This window comes from Apaloderma vittatum, unplaced genomic scaffold (genome assembly GCF_000703405.1).
Source record: "Apaloderma vittatum isolate BGI_N311 unplaced genomic scaffold, ASM70340v1 scaffold18792, whole genome shotgun sequence".
NCBI lineage: Eukaryota > Metazoa > Chordata > Aves > Trogoniformes > Trogonidae > Apaloderma > Apaloderma vittatum.
The window spans coordinates 5,176-23,445 of record NW_009704364.1 but is presented as its reverse complement, the minus strand read 5'-3'; the positions used below and the strand labels follow the sequence as shown (position 1 = coordinate 23,445).

The window sequence follows — 18,270 nt, the reverse complement described above, 5'->3', positions numbered from 1 at the left end:
GTGGAAAATACCTTCTAAAAATGTCACTATCTCTGCAAAAGCAGCAGACAGGACATGTTCACTTCTCAGTCTTGTATGTACACAGTTACATGTGTGCTTCACATCACTGTCATACCTCATTCCATTGATTTATGAGGTTGGATCACAGCTTGCAAGACTCAAGATTTGTGTGTGTGGCACATGTTAAGTGTATGTTGCTAGAGTATTTATTGTAGGGAGCTGATAGCTTGTGTGCAAGTTGGTAAGCCTGCTTTTTTACACTGTTTTATTAACATGTCTTAGCTCTTGTTAACTGCAGGTACTCCCCAGGCTGGCATGAGATGGGAATGTGCAAATATGTCCAGGCCTGCCTGTAGCTGGAAAGTGGTTTGCACAGACTAGGGCTGTTTGTATAGTCTGCTTCAGCTCCTCACTGTATGAATGTAAAAATTACTGTTCCTCTGCAATGGCAAGAACCTGCTGCAGTCAAATTGAACGAGGTGGTTGGAAAACACCACTGAGACATCCATTCAGAGAAGGGTGAAGGCAGGAGAGACTGCTGTGAGGCACCAACCTCTGCTCTCCCTTCTGGGCTGTGTGCTGTGCCCTCATTTGAAATGGTGAAACTTTCTGCTGTTGCATAGTAAATCAGCAGCTGAGAAGGATTGACATGCCTTTGACTTGCTTAGCAGAAAAATTTCCCACGCAGCTCTCCACAGCTGCTGTTGTGAAACCAGTCAAGCCTACTGTCATCCAGGCCGTTCAAATCGCGGTGCAGTCTGTTTTCAAGTACGCTAGGTTTTCAAGTTTCGGGATGTCAGGTAAGCTGGTGCTGCACCCTCCTTCAGCTCCCAAAGAGTGACACCAAGCAAAGCAAGCGGCTGGTCCACGTTGTGGAGGCCTGGCGCTGTGGTGGGTTAGCGTGTGGGGCCCAGCTGATTTTAAGAGTTTGTGGAAAGCATAAATGTTTGCATAGTGCTTGTAATTGTTGTCAGACTGTGGTGTTCACCTGGTGAGGTGATGTAAAGCTAGAGAGGGAGCTGGGATGTCTGTACTTGCTGCCTGACTTGTGGGAGCCTTTGGATGAGAAGGACTTGGACCCAGAACCTGCTGCAGTGTGACGAACTCCTGCCAGAGCAGCTTGGCGTTTGGATGCCCCGTTGCACTGGGCTTTTCAGGACACTTCACTTGGAAGGAGCACAGGACTTTGAAGGAGTGCTGTAGGTACAGACCAGGATTTTCAAGGTTTGCCTGCTGGCAGCGATCACAGACCTTGAGTTGCCTGGATTGTCTCTGTCCTAAAAACCACACAACACCTTTCATCTGTGAAACCCTTCCTCTGGAAGAGCTTTTGTTTAACGATAACCTAAATCTGTAAAAGATTTCTGACGTTAATTGTTGTGGGTTTTTTCACAGCCTGTTTTGTTTTTTTTTTTAACGTGACAAGAATTTGTTACCGGCTTGCACTTCAGCACCAGTGGGTCCTGAGCCCCTGGGCAGACCTCACTGCAGTCAAAAGGCAGAGGCAGGGCGAGATGGGCCACAATCACAGTAAAGCATGCAGCGTTAGAGGGATCACATAGTTTAGCTCTGTGTTGACCACAGCCTTTTAACAGAGAATTCATTGTATATATGGGCTTTGAAGTCTGTCACCCAAAGATAACATTCTGGAAGCATCTTGGGTCAGTAGCTTGTGGCCAGCATCTTATTCTTTGGTACAAAGACTGTTTTCATTTATTTTGGGGTAACACCTATTTTATGGCGGCCCACTCTGGAATGTAGTTAGTCATAACCACAGTTTAAAAAGGAATAAAAAAAAAACCACAGGGAAAAAAAATCCCCAAGCCACTAAATTTGAGACTGTAGCTGAATAATTTAACCAATTTTCTATGGTTTTCATGGCTATTCAGAGTGCTTAAAGGAGCATAGCGGAAAAAGGTGGAGGCACTGGAATTTTTCACAAATACTGTCAATTTATAGGGTATGTTCTCAATATTCAAAGCTATCATTAAAGTCTCTCTGAGTAATGTGGAGCAATGCGTTAACAAGCTATATATTCTATTTGAGTATTTGTTGCTTTAAATAGCAATTCCAGGGACCCAGGACTAGAATAGCAGACATGTTATGTTGCTAGATGTAGAAGATGTTTCACTGGCAGAGCTCTGGTGGCTCAGGAAAACGTTGTTCCTCTTACAAATGCCAAAATTGCATACCTTCTTCTACTCTACTGTAGTTTTTACGTTATGGTGAGTATAGCCGGCAGCTGAAGTTCATTGTGCATACTTTGGATCTGGCTGATACAGACTGAAAGGACCTTTAGTCTTAATCTTTTCTCTTTCTTCCCACATAATTCTGAGGTAGATGGATTGTACTCATCTGGTATGTTTTTGTTTTTAAATGTTATTATTCCATTTGTTTACTGAATTGGTAACTTGCCATAACTTGCTTATTTCTTGTACTTGATGCAGTAAAAGTTTTTCCCTACATGTAAAAAATAAAATTGCCATATAGCCACCGTTGCCTTCTGTTTCTAAAATATACACGAAGCACAATGTGCTTATGCACGTAGTCTTTGTAATTTCCAGCTTTAGTGCCAGCATGAGCCTATTCTGTTTATTCCCCACGGTTGGAGCTTTGTGTGTTTTGGGGAGGATTTCTGGTTTGCAACAGCAGCAGTTTTAGCAGCTGCGTGCTTTGAGGCCCCTGTCTCCTCTGCCGTGAGATCCAGTGGTGAACTGAGAGAAGGACAGTGTGGGAGCTGAGTTGGACTGTCCCCATTTTAAATCTTTTGCAAACTGAAGAGCTGTTGTCACGTGAGGCAAGGGCCCAACTTCTACCCTTTTTCTCTGGGGCCAGAGGCAGGGATGGAGCAGATAGTCTTGGCAAGGGAGTGATAAGCTGGGAGTCTTCAAAATTATGTGGGGCTCTTTGATCTGGTTGTATAATTTAACTCTGTGGAGTAATATCAGGTATGTATGTCTGCAGACACATGCTTGAAACCCCCTTCTCTGGGTCAGGCAGTCATTGGTGCTGGAAGAAGTTCCCTAGGAGGAAAAAGAGTATTTGATGATTTGACACCTGAAGGCATATCGAAGCCAGTGAAGTTTACCTGAGTGACTCACATGTGGCACTTTTGCATTTTGAATCCCTTGGAAAGGGCTAACAGAAGCCATCCATCTTGTACAACTGCTTGCTAGAAAGCAAGACGGGCCTCTGAACATCCCCACCGTCCCTCCAAGGGCTAAGGAAACACCAAAGAAAAAGCATCTTTGATGTACTGGAGCCCCTGGCACTGGCAGTGCATCGCCCTGTGCTATACACTAGCCACAGGCAACCTCTCAAAAGTAAGAGTGCTGAGGGGTGGGGTTGTTCTGGGTCAGCAGCAGTGAGACCTGGAAGAGGGGTTCCCTGCTCCTGGTCCAGAAATTCCTCCTGTGGTCGTGGCTGCTGGTTTAAGCACAGGAGCCACATGAAGCTGCTGCCTATTGCACAGAAGGGCCTGGCCAAGGATAGTGCTGACTTATGTAAAAAAAATAAGGCTTATACTTATATTTTTATATATAGCTTTTCTAAAAGTAGAAGGCAGGGAAGGTGAATCTACCTTCTTTGAAAGTTAATGACACTGTTGACAGCAAGGAAATTATGAGCATCAAGCTAGATCCTTTTCAGTATTTATTCAGTACCTTTTTCCCTGTTGAATGAGGCAATTAACATGCTTTTTGCTATGCTTCTTCGTTTTTATCTTGGGGGCTCCTCTGTTGCAAGTACAGAAGAACTAAAGTACACAAGGAGTTCTGTCTCTAATAATCTTGAAACATTGGAGACAGTATTAGCTAAAGTGTTATTTTCCTTGAAGCTGTGGATTTCCTTATCTTGCCATCATGCACTTGGAATCACCACTTTCCCTTCGCAAAGTGTATCTCAGTAACTATGAATGTGCATTCCCTCTCTGTCTTTCTTCTGTACAAGATGGTGCCATTGTACTTTGGGTCTTTCACGTTCAGCTATCTTCTGCTTTATTTTCAATAAGCCAAGTAGTTCCAGATTCTCTCTCTACTGCCAAAAATGTTTAGAGCTATTGATGTAGGTTTTGTTTGTTTGAGGTTTTTGCAGCTTTTGTCTGTTTATAAAGCCTTCAGCACAACTATCGCAAAGTATAGCTTAAACAGTTTTCCTGCCTCCCTTTCATGTGCTTTAAGTCTTTAGTAGCTTTAAAAATTATGTAAAACAAAAAACAAACCCAAGTTCTTTGTCTGCCTGTATATCAGAAAGGGCATCTTAACAAGCACAGTATGATTCTGGTGAATTGAAATGGGTCTGTACATCTTATTTTGAAACAAAACCTCCAGGTTGTCTTAGAAACAAGATAGTTCTGTCTGTATGTTAAAAGCAAAGTCTTGTCAGAGTCTGTGCCCTTCAGGCATAGATTTGTTTTTTTCACGACAGAGTGGGGACGGTATATTGGAATAACTAGAGCCTTACCATTGCAGTGACTGTTCCATTGGGTGAAACATGTCAGGACCATGGACTACACAGAGATGGCAAAGAGCAGAATTAAGACATCGTGAGCGACTCCTCCTCATCCTCTTCACTCTCATCCCTAGTATGTGGGAAAGCTAGAAACTGATCTGCTTAAACATAATGCGTTTTGATAAACAAGACAGTCTGCTTCCACTTAAATACAGCTCACCTGAGAGGACAGGACTTCTGGAGTTTTACAGGAAGTCTCCCAGCCTCCCTGTCTGACTTTTGCAATAGAAACCTAAAGGTGTTGGTGTAATGACTTGTGATTTTTGTCTTATTTTCCAGTTGGCCTGCTGCTGTGGTACTGCTGCTTGTTCCCTGTGCTGCAAATGTTGCCCCAAGATAAAACAGTCAACCAGCACTCGGTTCATGTATGCGCTTTACTTCATCCTGGTGACTATCATCTGTTGTATCATGATGTCAACAACAGTAGCAAACGAAATGAAAACGCACGTAAGTAAGACAGATGAACCTACTGCTGCCCCTGGAAGGAACTGGAGCTCTTTCCACAGGTCTTCATGTATAGGAGCACTCCCTCAGAAGAGGCGGTTGACCCCTCCACCCAGCCACTTCCAAATCCAGACAGGATGGTTTTCTGTGCTCAGCCTCTTCCTGTCAATTGCTCGCCCGTTGAGCGTGTTTCACAACAGGAAGATGGAGGGTCACAGGACTAGCAGCCTTCCTCCCCTTCCATTATGCAGAAACCCACGGCAGTGAACCCATCCCACGTTTGCTGCGTGGGTGATGTCACTAAGGGCTGTTAGGGAACAGAACAAATCTGTTCAGTCTGATATTGAATTTGTCTTTTGCAACTTGTTTAATAGCAGAAGCAGCAAATTAGAAAATAACTCTTAAAATGTTGCAATTATAATTTTCTGTGTTCTTCATGCTCTGTGATAGACTACTGCAATGCACAATGCTGTGGATCCTTTACAATGGGTTTTCTTCAGTGTATGTTGAGTCATCATGTTCACATGGCCTCTAACCACAGCAGATATTGTTAATCTCTAATTGTCTTTTTAATTAAAAAGTTTCAAGTGCATGAAAGGACCTGTGGCTAAAACTAGATTTTAGAACTCAGGTTTCTTTGAGTTTTTTAATACAACTTCCCTAAGCTAAATGCTTACCAGCCTACTTGCGGTCACGTTCTAGACCTGTTGTACCACATTTTGGTTTGGTTTCTTAAGCCACCCAAGTTGCTCTCAGTAGCACAAATTCTCTCTCGCCCTCTACAAACTACAAAAAGGGAAGTCTGTCTTTAAGTAGAGCGAACACTGTCTGGATTGCTTAATTCTTAAAAATTAGTTTTCTTCACCAAACTCAGCATCGGGCCTGATTCAAGGTTGTGTTAATGTGCTTGCCCTGAAGGTTCAGAAAGCTTCCTTGCTGCAGACATCTAGTTGTTTTGTGTTACCCTCCCAAGAGGGAGTGCTGGTGGATGCACAGATCAGGCTGTGACCTTGTTTAACTAGTGGCTGGTCAAGTTGATGCCCTGCTTACCTTCTGCGCTTGACTCTGTTGTCTGTGAAACGCTTCCCTCCATAGCAACCCAGACCTAGAAGCTAGTGGTAGCACCCTGTGCCTTCAGTACAGATGCATCAGCAGGTTTGTGGCAGGACTGGTTTGAGAGTTTCCATGCTCTGCTGCTAGTGACCTTTCTTCCTTTTGTACCCTATTTGTATGTTCCGTCCTAATTTTCTTTCATTTAATAGTGCTTTGCTTGAGTTATTAGAGTGCCACCTTCTTACTTCCGGCCACCAGAAGCTGCTGGCATCCCTGTAAGAGCACCCTGTACAGACATGATGCTTCCCTGTGAGCTGCAACTTAAGAACTGTTCAACATGTGCATACTGAAATTGTTTGCCAGGAATTACTTCGACTTACTAGATGCTTAACTTGGCAATAAAGTGAATAACTCAGGGAACTCAATTGTGTGGGAGACAAATTACGTGCTCATATCCAAATTTCATAAAGTCGTTTTCCATCAGTAGTGTGGTTTTAATGCAATTTCTATCCGTAACAAAAAATACTCACTCTTTATCCAACAGAAAAGTGATTTAAGAAGCCTTCAACAACATGCTTTTCAATATTGCCAAGTTTCTTTTCCAGTTCATAGTTTTGAAAGCTCAGTGTGGGAAGAAATGGCACAAAGAGTAGCTGTTAGGGAGAAGTGGAAAGATAATCACCCTCTTAATTTAGAGAATTTGATGTCTTTGAATGGGAAATGGACCATCTGAAAGTAGTCTTTCTTTATTTGCTCTCTAATTTATAATTATGTTCAGGGCTCTTAAAAGTTCAAAGAATCCTGAGCTAATTCAGCCCACTTGTAATAGCGTGCACCTTGAAAATATTTATTCAGACTACCTAATCTCAGCTTCCCAATGATGAACTGTATTTTGAAAGTACTGGGCACTTAATAATTCCTTCATGGTTGGTGGGATCATGGAACACTCCTAGCTCCTGAAGCCAGACTGCAAGCAAACAGCTCTACAACCTCACCTTCTCTTTCTTGAGACAAGATGGAATTTTAATTAATTTTAATTAGAATTTTTATAATTTTGCATTAAAACAAAATTATTTAGTGCAGTCCTTTATAGAGCCATAATCTTTACAGGGAACAATGTGTCTGCATTACCAGTTTAGAGTTCAAATACTCACGTTACATGAAAGGAATCTCTCCCTTGTCAGTAAGTAAGAGGGTTTTTTGTTGTTGATTGGCTGTAAGTTCCCAAGTCTCAACTAGTTCTAAAAGTATTTATTGTAGCGCTTGGTCCTATGGCATTATTTTGAGAGGAAGCAACAGGAAATATACATATGCAATGAACACCTTAAACAGAGAATTTTGAAGAATTCTCTTTTTTTGCAGTATTTATCTACCAATATGGTCATGCGTTCTGTCTATTAAAACACATTTAGGACATCTTTTCAGTTCCCGAGATGCCAGACTCTGTGGGTACCAGCCCAGAGCTGGGGACCTGCTCTCTGCCCTACAATGTGGCTGGAAAAATGAAGCGCTGTCCCAGGGAGTTCAGCTTGCACAGCCTCATAAAAGTTGGCAAGTAGATGAAACCATGTGTCAGTGGGAGGACACAGTACCTGTGTGATATTTAATTATGGTTTCAAAACCTTGGTTCCTAATCTAAACAGCAGCATTTGGAGGACATCATGTTTTGTGGTGAGCTTTAAGTATTGAACAGTGTCTTTGGGGGATGGGAAAGCAGAGGGCTTTTACCTCTGTTTTCGGGTTTTTTCATCTCCTGAGCTGTTCTGCACCCATGGGATGCTAAAGGAGAGAGGTCCGAAGGATTAAATTCTGAAAAATGTGCAAAGAAACCAGGTATTTCTGTTTGATCTCTGGGGAAAAAGCAGGAGACAGTGGATGGGTGGAGAAAGAGTGGATGATTTCTACCGGGAAAATATTTTTAATAGCTTGTAGAATAGTTTTGAGAGAAGCAGTGTTGTGTATCAAAGCAAAAGATGGAGTAGAGCATCAATTAAGACATGAGAGCCTCAGCAGTGAGAACAGAAAGACAGAAAAGACTGATATACAGTTCCACAAAGTGGTTTAGACTTGACTCTGCTCCATAATGAAGCAGGACCCAGCTTCAAGAAGTACTTCTTGATCCATATATTATTTTTTCCAGTTATTCTTATTTTCTGAAAAACAGCTACAGCTTTACTCACAAATGTTCTGCTGAAGCAAAACCTTGCATTTCACTGGCTTTGAAAGGACAATTGAGAGGAAAAAAAGGGAGAGAATTGTTCTGGTCTGTCGAAATAGTGATTTGATTTATTTTTCAATTAAATTTTTAATATTAGAGCTCTTTCAAAACTAGTGGTTTAACCCTGAAAATATCCATTTTCTACTTAAATAATTAAGAAGAAACAGGAAAGATGTCTTCACAAAGCACACACCACTGAAAACCAGTTCAGTTGTGTCTGTAAGTGTTTCTGTTCTAGGTGGCTAGATGTTCTGGCAGAGCATGCTTTCAGGCTTGTTTCCCCAGCCAGGATTATATCTTGGCCCTTAACTCCATTATAGTATGTTAAAACTCAAATCTGCTACCAAAAATTAGTTCTTTAAGTACAGATGTCCATTGCCTATATCTGATAAGAATTTAGCCATAAATGCAAGATGGCATGTGTTTTGGTCCAATTGTTCCTTGTTTTTCTATTCCATTTCTGAGCTGCTCAAGACAGGCAGTTTTACCTGTGGGGTTTTTTTTGCCTTTGTTTCCCTCAGCTATGCGGATTTTCTTTCATGCTTCCTCTGTTTTCCAAACAAAGGTCATCTGCCACACTCTGCACCTGCTGGATGAGGACATCCAGATGAAAGCAGTTCCCTTCAGGCTCTTCCAGCCCATGTCTACACACTTTTTCCTATTCCCTCTCTGATGCTGTTTCCCAGGCTCCCGTATTCACATGTGTGGGTGGAGACAGACCCAAGCTTAGACGTGGCTAAGCCCCAGACAGCCGCAGCCTGGACACGGTGTGGCTGTGTTGGCTCGCTTTTTGCACTGCGTTTCTTTTGGGCGCCAGCAGCTTGCAAGTCCAGGGCAGTCTGTCCCTGTTTTTGCAGATGTTGCTGTCACGTCAAAGGGTTTCACTGCACTCGGAAGGTGGCCAGCTTTGCTGTGATAACATCATTTGCTTGCACAGCAACCCAGGCGTTTAAATTATCTGAGTTGATACTAAGTTTCTGCAGCAAGAATGCTTTGTCCCCTACTCGGAGGCCAAAGAACTTACTTTGTCTTGCTTTTAAAGCTATAAAACTAGATATTCCCCTGTATCAAACTTGGTGAATAACTCATCTGTGACTTTAACAGCTGACAAAGCTATGCTGCAAATGGAAAGACTGGTAAATCACACAGGCTGGGCAGGCTACTCAACAGCTAAACATCTTTCAGGGATACAGAGTTCAAAAAAAAAATAATAATAAGGCAGTCTTCCTTAACTTTTAGTGAAGAAGTCATATGAGCCATGATAAATTGTTCCCTGCAGTAGACCATCAGAGGATACATACATACCCTTTTTGTTACATCAGCCCTTTTGTCCCCAGCATCGTGCTCATTTTTATTATCTGCCAGGGTCACCAAGAGTTTGGATTTATTCTTGTTTTGTTCCTTCAGGATCACGGGTTTCCAAAAAGGGCACTAAATCCCACAGGACTATTCCCTGTGGCCATGACTTATTACTGCATAGTGTTGTGCATACTACATGATGGCTGAGCTCTTTGTTGCTTGTGTAGGCACAAACTGAGCTATTGTTCTTGTGAATCCATCCATTTTCTCTCAGCCAGATCTGTGACTAAATTACTACTAAATGAAGGAAAGAACATATAGGGTCAAGAATCCAATCAAGGTCTCTGTAGAAACCTGTGCAATTAAATAAGATGTTCGTTTACAGTTACCCAGAGATCTGTTTTTTAGTTAGCTACCTGAGTAATCAAGTTCCATGGTATTTTTTTTGTTTTGTACTTTAACTGATATAAGCAAACTGCTGCTTGGTACTAAGTACAGATCTTACAGAAATTTGTCTTCTTGGTTAGTACCATGACACTTCTATATCAAACAGATATCTAATTTTCTTAGAAATATTGTTGGTTCAGTATTTTACATCTTTTGAATCTTTGCTGACTGACAGCTATTGTAAGCAGAGAACAGGAAAGCATTGATTGATAGTCCAGTTGCTTTGCCTGGGATTGCTGTGGCCGCTTTGCTTGTCCTGGCGTCACTGTGGTGTTGGTAGGTTTCCCAGTTGTTCTAGTCAATCCGTTTGCTTGTTTTGAGTGCTGACACGTTTGCCCAGTTTCATCTTTCATTGCCTTTCCTGGGGAAAGGCATCACTCATGCTCCAGACAGTTCTCAGGAGCTCTCAAAAACTCTTGGGTGCAAGTTAGCCACAGCTACTTGTTTACTGGTCACCTTCTGGCACAGTGGCTTCTCATCTCTGAGTGGCCCACCTTGAATCCATCCTTGAACACCACGCAGCTGCATTGAGACCTGCTTTTCATCTTCTTGGCTGGTTCTAGCTCACCTAGGATCAGCTCAGTCCCATAGTTAGTTTTGCTACCCTTAGCACAGCAACTTGGTGTTGCTCTGAGCTGCTAAAGTGGTTGCTCCTTTGGGGAAGCTGCTAGCAGTGTTGTTGAGCTCCTGTCTAGTTTGGGTTGTTGGCACGGGATGGGAGGTTGCATATTGTGCTGGGGGAAGCAGGCTTTCAGAGGCTGGTGGCTGGAAGCTGACTGTGTACATGTCTGTCCCTTGTTTCCTGCATCTCGTATGACTTTCTACCCGGCTGCGAATACTGCCTGATTGATTGCTCTTGGGTCCTGTTTGTTCTTTCTCTGTCCTGGCTTTTTGCACTGACCTGCCTCAAACCAGGACATGAAGAAGAGGGAGACTCGAAGTGTTCGAGGATGGTGTTGCCCCCAATCTTTATATATTTTTCTTAAGCAAAATCTGGCCTGGCTGAATGGTTTTTGAAGTCTGATTCCCATTTCATTTGCCTGAGGGTTTGGGTTTTTTTTCACGTGTTGTGTCCTAGCACACATTGTCTTCTTTCTCCTCCAGTTACCTGAGCAAATAGCAGCGGTCAGCTCCACAGGGTTTGATGTGTTGCTCAGCTGGTCTCTCCAGCCTCAGCTGAGAGCTGTGAGCTTACACATAGGCCTTTCTTTCAGGGTAGCAGTGGTTTTCTAGTTAAATGCCTGTATTTCTGTGCAGCTGAACATCTCACTGACTGCAAGGCGTTGTGGTGTCTGCACAGAGTCACCCCACAGAAGTGGGTCCTGGACACAGAGACTTACTTTTCTGAAGCACCCAGCATCATGTCTGTCTGGTGAAACTGAAGCCAAAATGTGCAGCTGTTTGCTTTCCTGTTGCGAGAGCAAAACCTCAAAGGCAAATATTTAATGAGTCAAGGGAGAGGTGGAATTTTCCTGCCTCTCTGTTAATTTAAAACAAAATCAGGGCAACTGGCACAAGTCCCTTTGAGAGGCTGTGATGGAGAGGAGGGGGCTTGCTGCCTCTGTGCTGCTTGGCTATGCTTCAGCCTACTTTTCCATGAAGGGCAGCACAAGCTAGAGCTTCCTGCCCTGCAGCCACATTCATGCCCTGTTAGCTGGTAAAACCCCTGGTGTGTCTCATGTAAGATAACTTACTGAAACAATCAAAGTATTTTGCTTAAAGCATAGAAAGAAGGGAGAGGGTCCCTGGGATGAGAGGATAAGCAGTAAGGTGCAGAGGATGGCTTGAGCTGGCAGAGCTGAAGGAAAGATAGCTAAAATTGTACCCCAAAGCGTCTGAAAGGAATTGTGAGTGGAGGCTCTGTAAAACTCCAGTCCCTTGTGTTCTGCATTTCTTTGTCTCCCCTGAACCCTTAAATCCAGACTGAGGGATAGCAAGAGTGAAAGATATGAAATGAAGCCGGTGAAAAGTCGGTGCTTAGTTGTAGATGCGTCTGGTTATGAGGAGCCCTGTGTCCTATCTAACGGTTTATAATGTGTTGTCCTTTTCAGATTCCCTTCTACAAGGAGATGTGCAAGGGCATTCAGGCAGGTGAGATGTGCGAGAAGTTGGTGGGATACACTGCAGTGTATAAAGTCTGTTTTGGAATGGCCTGTTTCTTCTTTTTGTTCTTCTTGTTCACCATCAGAATTAACAGCAGCAAAAGCTGCCGAGCCTACGTTCATAATGGGTGAGTATTTCATTGGTTGCTTAATTTCCACTTCCATTTACAGGTTGTTGCTGCCTACTTTCCAGTTGTGTGTAGTACTATGCAGAAAACCCTCAAAACCTAAAACAAAACAAATGTTGATTTTAGTGCATTTGTCAGAAATAATGCAGCTAAGTGTAAATTACCTAAAGTGACAATTGATCATCAAAGGCTGTTTTTTCTCTTGCTGGGCTTCTCTGCCCCTCTGCTCTGCTCTGGTGAGACCCCACCTGCACTGCTGTGTCCAGCTCTGGAGCCCCCAGTACGCCAAGGACATGGACCTGTTGGAGCAGGTCCAGATCAGGGTCACAAAAATGATCAAAGGGCTGGAGCACCTCACCTATGAGGACAGGCTGAGAGAGTTGGGATTGTTCAATGTGGAGAAGAGAAGGCTCCAGGACAACCTTAACAGCAGCCTTCCAGTACCTGAAGGGGGCCTGCAGGAAAGCTGGGGAGGGACTGCTCATGAGGATGTGTAGCGACAGGATGAGGGGCAGATGTTTTAAACTAGAGCAGGGTAAGAGAGGTGGAGGATGCCCCATCCCTGAAGGCATTCAGGGTCGGGCTTGATGGAGCTCTGAGCAACCTGATCTAGTTAAAGATGTCCCTGCTCACTGCAGGGGGGTTGAACTAGATGACCTTTAAAGGTCTCTTCCCGTCCAACACATTCTATGATTCTATAATTCTGTGATTTCTCATGGTACTTAAGTTGAAGACCTCTTAATTTCTGTTACAACCAGATGATTTTTTTTTTCCTCTCATCCAGATTCTGGCTCATTAAACTTATACTTCTGGCAGCAATGTGCTCAGGAGCCTTCTTCATTCCTGATCAGGACACTTTCCTCAATGGTACGTCCTTCTTGTTTTGTTATGCTGAGTCATTCTGTTCTATGTTGTGAGTGGCTATAAACCTTAAAGGTCTAATCAGTATGAATATTGCCGTATTTCTTCAAGTAAAGCCGGTATAGTCCAGGTACAAAAGGAATGTTTGGAGCTGTTCAGGCGAGATGTCTGTATGCACAGAGTACGTGGCCTTCATGTGAATGTGCAATAAAGAGCATGTTTTCTTCGGACCAAGAGCAAGCCAAATGGGCAGGTAAAAATACACTGCAGTGTTGCCTTGCAAATTCTTTAAGAAGCCAGGGAATGGTGCAAAAGCACACAGAGCCACATGTTAGTTTGGTTTGTAGAGGTAGCTCCGCTGTAGCACAGTAGCCAGGGTCTGTGCTGCACGGTGGAGACGTGCCAGGGCTCGAGGGGACACAGTGACCTACTAGGCACTCATGTTTGCAACCCAGAAACCTGAAATGCCACAGAAGTTGGGATCTTGTTAGCTTTCAGGCTCACGACATAAATGCAGCAAGGTAAAATCAGACTTGTTGGGTTGTGTTGTGAGGGCTCTGCTGAGGATGCCGTGCCTGAAGCATTTCCAGTTTTGGAATATGCCTTGGCACTGCTTGGGCACACTAGTACTGGCCTAGCCAGCTCTTTTGCGGGTTAGGAGCAAAAATCCTGGCAATACTAAGATAAGTTTGTGCTCTTCAGTTTTCCAGATACTTGAAAGCCCTAAAGCTGTTGAGTCTGGGCAAGTAGAAAGGGGTTATGTTGTGTTTGTGGTATTGAGGGGATAAGCTGCTGTTACTGCAACTGTTACCTCCTACACTGGCTGTGAGTCCAGTTGGCTTTACAAAAAGCAGATTTTCAGACACTATAAGGCCTGCTACCAGGTTAGATCCAGTCAGCTTTCAAAAAGTGAAGTTTGGGCACTTTATAAGGTCCGCCACCAAGTATGATCTGGCCTTTTTTTTTAAGTAAAGCAGTTGAATGCACAAAGGCACAAATAGCACATTTTATTTATATGCAACAGTTACAGGTTCTTTTAGATTGTCAGCAATAAAAAACTACTAATACTACTGCAGAATGCTTTTCGGTCTTAGTGCATGCATATAAACATATATATATATACACATATATATCTATTTGTGTATGTGTGTATATATATACGTATGCATATATATACATATATTTGCAATTACAGTCGGGAATTCCCGGGTATAGCACTTGGTATGGCCGCAGTCCTGAGTCTTAACAAAACACGTGCCTTCTGGGGAGGGCGAGGAGAACAAACCTGTCGATCTGTCCCTGTGTATTGGTGTCAACTTCTCGGTCCCTCAAAACAAGTATGAAATTAGGGTAATCTTTGTACCCTTTTACCTGCTGCTGCATAAAGTGAGTGGATGGGACTTCAGTCAAATTGTTATTGCTACTGATAGTTCACAAAACTTTCTTTAGCTCTGAGCTGCCTTCTTCTGATAGTGCATAAATCCTCCTTCTTCTGATAAACATTTGTTATCTCTGAGCACAAAACACTCCGTAGCTCCAAGAATAACTTTGGAGCATTGCAGAGGAGTGGGACCAGGTGGCCTTCACCTCACTTCACACAGTCAAGCCTTTTTTCTGTTGTTGCTGTTCGTGAGAGCTGCCGTACAGCCTTCGCCTCCCGTCATGTTCCTCCTTGGTGCTGCATTAATCACAGACCACCAGATGTCCACTTGCCCCCTGTGTTATTCCGGGCACCAAATGCTTTATCATGGCTTGTTAGCAACATTGAGCTTTGTGATTCTTCACTGCTTTGTGCATCTAACGGGGTGGGATCAGTAACGCAAAGGAGTGGTACTGTTTGCTGCCTGCTTCCACTAAGACTTGCTTGGTTACCTGTGTTTTCTACACCAGTCTCCTCTAGCTGGGGTAGTTAAAAGGGGAAGAGGAAGGAGTAACGTGGAAGAAGAAAACAGAGTGGGCATACTATGAGCATGGTGCTCTGGAAAAATGAGGTAGAAAACACTTCAGGTAAACCACTGATAGATGTAATTCAAGTTGTTCTTACCAGCTGTTTGTTTGGTGCTGGTTCAGTTTGATGCTCCAGAAGTAAAGGGCTCCATATCCCTATTTCTCTCCTCTGCAAAGTCACAGAATGCCTGTGTATGCTTGTCCTTAATACCTAATCACTGTTTGGTTTAGAAAGACACAGTAGTGCAATGCATTGTACTCATGAGCAAATAAGACTTATATCATCTTTGCAGGCAACACTTTCCATGGTGAAAGCTCATCAAGAGCCAAAATGGTTGGAGAAAGGGGGAAAGAACTTTTTTTGCTGATTAGAGTGCTGTTTCTCAGAGATAAAGCGTAACGAGCTTTCATTCCCAAATTAGCTCTTAACTTTTCTCTCTGAAGCTGCATGCTGCACATCCTGCTAAACTGTGCTCCAGTCAGCCCCTGAATTTGAGATTTACAGATGGTTTGGGTATTGTGTGGTTTTATTTTCGCTTTTTTCCCCTCCCGTCAACAAACTTAAGCTGTCTACTATTTTTATTTATTGAGCATTATCCCAGTTTGCTTATTTTTTTTAGAAAAGAAAAAAGCTTATGTTAGGCTCCTCATGCTTAGCAGTTTGCTAAACATGGAGGAGTGTTAAGAGTATTATATGTAAGCACTAGGTTTATGTGGGCTATAATGTTCAATCCACACTGGCCATGATAACCATAGCTATGATGAATCCACAAAACATCCTGCAGTGTCCTGCCTGTCACAGTGGGAGATCCTGAGAGTCTGGTTATTTAATTACTCATTCCATTGGTGGTCTGCTTTTTCCTAATCTCCAAAACACACCTTGTTCTCTGTTTTGGTGGTTTTTTTTTAATGTAATTTTTTACATGCCAGCTTGTCCAGTTTTTGTTTTATTTCTTTGAAGAACAATATGCTTGTCAAGTGAATACAATATGTTCAGAAAAAACAGATAAATGACGTTTTTGCTTGCTTTCAAATGATGAGCTCATGGTACACTAAAAAGAAAAAAGTAAAAAGTCTCTGCATCATCTGCTAAGAGCAGTGCTCCCTGGTTGTGCTCTTCTTCCATTTCACATATACAAGTTTTTTTCAAAAGGAAAACACAATGGTAGGATATGGCTGAACTTTACCTGTGCACTTTCTTTGTCTTCTTCATGGAAATCATCTGCGTACCTGGAGTAATTTATATGCTGTCCACTACATTTTAATAGGTATCTGTATTTCCTCAGAGACTTGTGATGTTGCACATAAGGAATCTGTTGTCCAAAGTATCCAAACAGCTACCCAGATACAGTGTATGTAGGTCAATGGCTAAGTAGTGAAATAACCTATCTTGAAACTTGTGGGTGAATGCCAAGTGTTCCCGCCCGTTTGGGAGTGGCTCGGGACACCATTTGTAAATAGATAAGCTCCACCTTTGTTTTCCTGTGGTACTGGATTCTGGGAGGGAAGAAATTTCCTCTTTTAGTACTAGGTTTCAGTACCTTGCAATTTCAGGGTTTAGATTCCTGTGAAATGCCTTCAGACCACCTCCCTCCCACCAGTCACAAATAAAGGTTTCAGTATTTTCTGTCTGAATATAGTAACTCAGTCTCCGCAAAAATTCTCTGGGTTGAGGAAACTCAGTAAATGTCCTAACAGGCTTATTTTGGAAGTGTAGCAGGTTGCAAGCTGAATTCATCAGGGAGCTAATTCTGAGTTAGCTGAACTGGCCTTTCAGCTGAAATCTCCCATCTCCTGCTACATCTGTGGGCTTGAGATATTCAAACTGTGTAACAGCTTCACTGCGTAGACAATAATTCCATTTTATCTCAAGGGAAAGGCGACTGCTGTCTGACCTATTTTCTCCCTCTCTGCCTTGCAGCCTGGCGCTACGTAGGAGCAGCAGGAGGTTTCCTTTTCATTGCCATTCAACTCATCCTGCTTATTGAGTTCGCACACAAGTGGAATAAAAATTGGTATGTGTTGGGCAAGTAGTTATTTGCATAAAATTCTAGTGTACTCCCGAACAGTAAATTCTTGTAACAAAGAATTTAGAAGTGTGATGTAATGATGTAATTTCTGAATGATGTAATTTCTGAAGGAAGATACTTCACTGTCATTATTTAGAGCTGTTGATCTTTACTTCATCCATTTTCTCTTTCCACAGCAGAGATATTTCCTTCTTGTTCACATCTACTCTGCTGGTTTATTTGTAACCTGAATTGTTCAGCTTCCAATAAGTAGTAGGGTGTTGTGATGCAAAAACCTCTTACTTTAAGTTGGTTTATATTTTATATGAAAATATACCTTCTAAGAGTGGTGCAAGAGAATAAAACTGGATTTGCAAAATGTATGTCACAGTGCGTGCAGTGATATAAACTGGTAAACTCTGCTTTTTTGTGTCAGCTTACTGCACATCGGTTTATTCTCCTCTACATAGGAACTGTGACTTTCTCCTTGGTTTCTTAGCTTCCATCCAGATATGCAAGATTCTGTTATCAACCCACACATAACCCTTTTTGGCATTAACTTAATTTCTGATTTAAGCATATTTGCTATTACCTTTCAAGCCCTTAGCCTCTCATCAAGTTAAAATACTGTCCTCCCGCGTATACACAGGAACTCCTGTCTTCCACTGCACCCTTTGTGTCCCTCATTTCTTCCTCTACAAACCTTTGCAGTCCTCTTTTGTTCTGCTAAGAAAGGGGTTTAGTAGAGCTTTGTGCTTTGTTTTCAGGGACAAAGAGGTGAGATGTCTTTATATCATAGATATTTTTACTACTAATTAATGTAGTTGATTTTCTGTGGATGAAAGATTTCCAGCAGCAGCATTTAACTTTAGCACTCTCTACATTAGACATTCTTTTAAAATAAGTCATGTTTCCACAAAATGAAACAACAACGAAAAAGCAAAAAAACACAACAAAATAAAACCAAAAAAAACCTTCCATGCACCAAAAAGTCCGTGAACAACTTTTTTGGTTGCTACTCCTAAAAAGCCAGTGATCTTTGCACGAGGTATTTGGAAGGTGAAGAGAGGAAAACAAGATGGACCACGCTTTAGCTGAGGAAGACTCGTGGGATAGACCCAGATGGAGAGGAGGCTTTTTGAACAAAAGAATAGTATAACTGTCAAGATAGTACAAGGAGCATAAGAGAATCCATGCCAAAAAATATGCCTTTGCAGTCCTTGTGTGAAGAACACTCACTCGTTAATTGAGCC

General features: G+C 42.5%; 1 protein-coding gene across 1 annotated transcript in view; it reads left to right on the top strand.

The window, feature by feature from the left end:
• Positions 1–336: 336 nt before the first annotated feature.
• The window catches only part of LOC104270612 (serine incorporator 5-like), a gene marked incomplete at its 3' end in the record, with an annotated part of 19,390 nt that continues 1,456 nt past the window's right edge, over positions 337–18,270 (top strand). Inside the window, exons 1-5 of the mRNA XM_009865023.1 lie at positions 337–363; positions 4,789–4,956; positions 12,022–12,200; positions 12,985–13,067; positions 16,930–17,023. Coding sequence (XP_009863325.1) covers positions 337–363; positions 4,789–4,956; positions 12,022–12,200; positions 12,985–13,067; positions 16,930–17,023 — 551 coding nt within the window. The remainder of the gene's footprint in view (positions 364–4,788; positions 4,957–12,021; positions 12,201–12,984; positions 13,068–16,929; positions 17,024–18,270) is intronic.